Genomic DNA, 5,714 nt, shown 5'->3' on the forward strand with positions numbered 1-5,714 from the left:
TTCCGAGTTGAATATGTATTAGGTTGTTGATACGTGTTTTGCGAAGTGTTTAACAGTATGGAGGGATCATGAGAATGTTCACAAAGGAAGTGGAGTGGTTTCTTAAATCCTATAAAGCACACAAGGAGGAAAGAGGTTGACCAGGAAAGGTCTGAGCACAATGTTACATTACATTTAATATAATGTCGTGCATGTTGATGATATTAAGGCGTGTGCGCAGGCTAGAAGATGTTATTCCTTTGAAATAGAAGGTTCTATAAGAAAACTCATCCAGTAATGTCTTTTGTTGAGAATTTGGAATAGCAAGTTGCAAGTACTCATATAAGATTGTAACCATATCAAGAAAATTATTGAAGAACTCAAATCCTAGAAGGTCATATGTAAGAGAAATGTGACATAGATGGTCCACTATTATTGCAACATGGCCAGGTGATCGCTTATGCTTCAAGGAAACCCAAGAATCATGAAAGGAATTATTCGACACATGACTTAGAACTTGCGACGATAGTTTTGTATAAAGATTTGGCGACATTATGTGTATGGGGTCCACGCTGATGTATTTATAAACCATAGGAGCCTTCAATATATTTTTTAAAACAAAAGGAGTTGAATCTGAGACAGAGAGGATGACTAGGGTTACTCAAGGACTATGATATTGAGATTCTCTATCACCCGGAAAAGGCCAATGTTGTGGTGGATGCTCTTAGCCAGAAACCTATATGTAGTTTAGCTCACTTGGAGATATGTCAAAGGTAGTTGGCCATGGAGGTTCACCAGTGGCTAGTTTGAAAGTTTGTCTTGCAAAGTCTAGTGAAGGTAGGGAAATTGTGCAAAATAAGGCTGAATCGTCACTTGTGGCGGAGCAGTATGCTCAACTGTATATCAAAGAAACAGTCAAGTTGCATATCACTCTAGTCTCAATCATTTTAGATAGAGGGGCTCAATTCACGGCAAACTTTTCAAAGAAGTTTCAGCATGGTTTGGGTATGCAGGTAAATCTTTGCACAACATTTCATCCACAAACCGATGGTCAAGCAGAGCGAACTATTCAGACGCTTGAAGACATGTTGCACACTTGTACTCTTTATTTCAAGGGTAGTTGGGATGACCATTTGCCACTCATATAATTTGCTTACAACAACAGCTTCCACGCTAGTATCTAGATGGCACCATTCGAAACGATGTATGGTAGGAGATGTAGGTCTCCCATTGGGTGGTTCGAGGTTGGAGAAGCGGAATTGATAGGGCCGGACCTCGTGCATCAGGCCATGAAGAAAGTCAAGATTATTAAGGAGAGATTGAAAACTGCTCAAAGTCGCCAAAAATACTATTCGGATGTGCGTCGAAACGATTTAGAGTTCAAAGAAGATGATTGGGTATTTCTGAAGGTTTCCCCTAAGAATGGCATCATGCGGTTCGAAAAGAAGGGAAAATTAAGTCTGAGGTATGTCGGACCGTACAGAATCATTCAGAGGATTGGTCAGGTTGCATACAAGCTTGAGCTGCGACCCGATATGTCAATGGTACACCCAGTCTTTCATGCGTCCATGTTGAGAAAGGTAGTGGGAGATCCGTCCTCTATTGTGCCAGTTGAGACTATTGAGGTTAGTGAAGTGTTTTCATATGAAGATGTTCCAGTTGCCATTCTTGATAGGCAAGTTCGGAAATTGAGGAACAAGGAAATTGCATCCGTGAAAGTGTTATGGCGAAACCATCAATTTGAAAAAGCCACTTGGGAAGCCGAGGATGAGATGAAAAAGTAGTACCCACATTTGTTCGAATAGACATATAATAGCTTTTATGCACTTAGCTCCTATGAACTCTTATCTTCTGATTTGATCTATGTAAAACTGTCCTATTTTGGTTATATATATACATGTTGCCAATGCGGCCATGGTTAGTATTGTACGAGTTATGTCATGTCTTGTGTCCATAGAATGTGTACTCGCTATTAGGATATGTCTCTGGGGCTCTCTGACAGGTGGATAGGCCTAACTACAAAGGAAACTCTGGCGAAATTTTCGGAAATATAGGGAGTTAGCTAAATTTGGGGACTGGCAACATGTTTCAAGTTATAAAGAATAGAAAATTGCACTAAGACTATTAATAAGTGAACCTTGATCCTCATTCAAGGATGAATGATCTTAAGTGGGGGAGGATGTAAATCCACGTGAATTTCCTACTCAGAACCCCGAATTACGTGGTGCCAAGTTAGGAGCATGTGTTAGGATTCATAAAAAGTCAAGAAATAATGTTTTCCAGTGAAGTGCAATTTTGCGGTCGAGAATGCGGTTGCATATCAGGTATGCGGACCGCATAGGGGGCATAGTCACCGCAAAGTGAGTTAGTGTGCTAGTAAAATTTTAGGTTAAATATGCGGTCCATTATGCGATCGCATAACCGATATACGGACCGCATAATCGTCGCATAATTTCCTTGGAATTTTGTAAGGAGCGGTTCTACGGTGAATTATGCAATCGCAGAACGGGTATGCGGACCGCATTTCTGCCGCATACCTAGACAGAATATTCAGATTTTGGGAGCACTTTTGCGGTCCATTCTGCGGGCCGCATTCCACTTTTGCGATCACAGACCTGACTTGGGGCTCCAATTTTCTAAATTTTAAACCCGACCCCTTATCGATATATTCGGTGTTATAGCTCATTTTGAGCATATTTCTTGATGCTTTTAGAGAGAGAGGGGGTCTTAGAGAGGGAAGTGCTTCCCATCAAATTACTCAATGAAACCTTTCCAAATCATTGAAGATAATCAAGTGAGGGCACCTAAATCTTCATTCCAAGAGGTAAGACTTCATTACCTCAGCTCTTATTCATATGCTTACCAATAAGGGATCACTAGTGAAGTAATTCATGGGTATAAGAATGAATTTCTTTCATGCATATCACACCATAGAATATTGGGAGGTAGTGAACTAAAAAGAAAGCAATTGGGGTATAAAATGATAGAAATTTCTCTCAAAAGGGCCTATGATCACAATGCACCTTTAGTGTTTGATAGTATGCTCATAACAACCTAGAATCTCAATCTCGTCTCTAATTCTCGGTTTAATTTGTAATTCTTACACAATAGATCGAAGTGATAAAAGTTCCGAAATTTTGTAAGGAATAAGGAAAGCTTTATTGAGGTATGTATGGATAAAACCCCGTCTTTTAGAAATTGAGCTTCATCGTTGGTTGTGTGAGTACGGTAAGATTAAATTGAATTGTTGTATTGATTGATATTTCACTTGAGTTTGTATTGCAACCTTATATGCGTGGAAATTGTGTCTCAAATTGATCAACGTGCTATTCTTGATAATTTGAAAAGGTGCAAGGACTATGAATCACGTATCTTAATGCTTACACCTTAGATTGAAATTGAAGTGTGTTGTTTTGCCATTTACATTATGTCTCATCCACGCCTGCAACCTTATTTGCTCTTGTGTGCGAGAATCTCTTGAATTACAAACATAATGTTGAAAATGGGAACAATGTAAAACGTGAATTGTGGAATGTGAAAATTGTGGCCCCAAGTGCCGGTAAACTAATACATGTGTAACCAAAGGTTGGAGTGAGATGAATAATGGAAAATGGTAACGCCTCGGTAAGGTGGCCTAGCCGATTGGGGCGTGATCGGACACCATGACATATACACATGGCGGTTATGCATTGATGATTGAAACTGGAAAGTGTGAATAGAATATTTGTAACCTCTCCGAGAGACGGCCTAGCCGATCGGGTCGAGATCGGACTCTGCTCAAGATAGCGGTGGTAATGTGAATGATGTGGAACAGTATGAGATGCCCAACTAAAGGCTATGGAAACTTGTGTAATTCTTTTATGTTGATAATGTTGTGATCGTTTAAAGCTTTGGAGTGATACCAGTGATTTCCTTATTTGTCTATGAAAGTTCTTTCTAATTTGATGGTGTTTAGTTATACATACTAGTACTATTCCATGGTACTGACGTCCCTTTTGCCGGGGGCGCTACATTTTTTTAAATGAATCTAGGTGGCTCCATAGCGGATAGTATCGATCGTGTGTAGTGAAGCATCCCTCTTCTTAAGATCTTGGTGAGCCCCTTTCTCCTTCAAGGGTATATATTGTATATCTTTGTATTGTGGACTTTCACTTTTGAGGTATAGCCGGGGCCTTATTGCCGGTGTTGTCAAACTCATCTTTTGTATCCTAGAGGCTCCGTTGACATATGTGTGGGTTATGTACGGGGGTTGGATGGGTCTACGAACCATGTTGTAATTCTAAACTTATGTTGCCCATAAATTGTAACTCTATGGGGATTTTGGAACCTAACTCATCTACGGTTTAATGTGGTGTTTAAAATGAACTATCAATGTAGAATGTGCTATCTTTCCTCATCTAAATGGATAAACAAAAGTATTGTTTCTTTATTCATATTGAGGTGGGTAGGAAGTGTATGGTAAGGCTTGCTCAGTTGGGTTCACTCGATTGAGCGCTGGTCGCGCCTCCCGAGGTTGGGGCATGACATTGAATGAGAGTGGGGCCTCGAATATTAGAACTAAACTTAGCCTTTTAGGCCCCGTTGATAGTCATTGAGGGAGAATTTGCTCGATCATCTGAGATAGACCCCAGATGAGGATACATTTTGAATCCTATGGCGTTATAGATAGAATGATTTGAACTCAGGCGGTCTCAAAAACTTGATTTGAACATAGAATGAAGATAACCCTAAGGCATTATAGATAGTCCCCGGATGAGGATATGCTTGTAATCGGATGGCCCTTGGGCTAAAGTAACCGAGAGAGTGTTTATCTTGATCTAAAGGCGAAAATAGCCTTGAGGCTATATTAGTTAATTCTCGAGTGAAAACTGGCTCGGGCTCAGGCAGCCCGAGGGCCAAAGAATCGGGTGAATGACCCGCACTTGTAATAGCAGAGATCCTCGAGATAGGGTACCACCTCGAGGTTGGGTTTATATAAATAGCTCCTTAGAGCCCAATTTTATTTGATAGAGGTCCTCGAGTTCGGGCACTATCTCGAGCTAGGTTTTGCATCGATGGCTCCTTAGAGCTCACCATTATGGTAACAGAGATCCTCGAGATCGGGCGCCATCTCGAGGCTAGATTAGCATGGGAATTTTGGATCCCTCAAACGTTGTATGACAGCATCATTCGTATGACATGGTTGTGAAATGATCGAGGTGATCCCGCCAGTACATCTCCCCAAAAGTGATAATTAATAGTCGGAATTAATTGGCCTTTAGGGCAGGTGAACACTCACCGCTTGCTCTATATATGAGTTTGTTTCCTTCTTTTCCGAGGATTGCGCTATTTTGAGCAGCTATCCCTTTTCATAGAGTTCTCCTTCCTTGCTTCATCCTTTTTATCATTTTAATTCAAAGTTTTCGCCTGAGTTTTGGTTTCCCTTCTCTTGTTTTATCATAGCTATGTCTGCTACGCCCAAATCCATTCACCAAGAAGAGGAGGGTTCTGCCTCTGCTTCCCGCTTGATCGGTGGTACACCGCTAGCGTCTGGCGAGCTGACCTCAAAATGCTTTGTCTCGAAGAGGGGCCTTTCGTTAGAGGGATCTCCCAATGTTGACGGCCATTGGGATCATGCATCAAGGTTCAATTCATCAATAGGAGAGGGACACTTTGAGGTAGTGAAGAGAGATTACGGATGGGGAGAAATGGTGGTAATGCAGGTACCTTCCCTGGAAGAGAACATGACGGCTCCA

At 41.1% G+C, this 5,714-nt stretch overlaps 1 protein-coding gene across 1 annotated transcript; it reads left to right on the plus strand.

Moving 5' to 3' along the window:
* The first annotated feature begins 1,181 nt into the window (after window positions 1–1,181).
* On the plus strand, window positions 1,182–1,763 carry LOC138870879 (uncharacterized). Its single transcript, XM_070148719.1, has one exon. The coding sequence runs from the start codon at window positions 1,182–1,184 to the stop codon at window positions 1,761–1,763; it is 582 nt and encodes a 193-aa protein (XP_070004820.1).
* The last annotated feature ends 3,951 nt before the right edge of the window (window positions 1,764–5,714 follow it).

This window comes from Nicotiana sylvestris, chromosome 6, assembly GCF_000393655.2.
Source record: "Nicotiana sylvestris chromosome 6, ASM39365v2, whole genome shotgun sequence".
Taxonomy (NCBI): Eukaryota; Viridiplantae; Streptophyta; class Magnoliopsida; order Solanales; family Solanaceae; genus Nicotiana; species Nicotiana sylvestris.

Coding starts and splice junctions, on each gene's coding strand:
- LOC138870879 (XM_070148719.1), top strand. CDS start 1,182: ATGTATGGTAGGAGATGTAGGTCTCCCATTGGGTGGTTCGAGGTTGGA.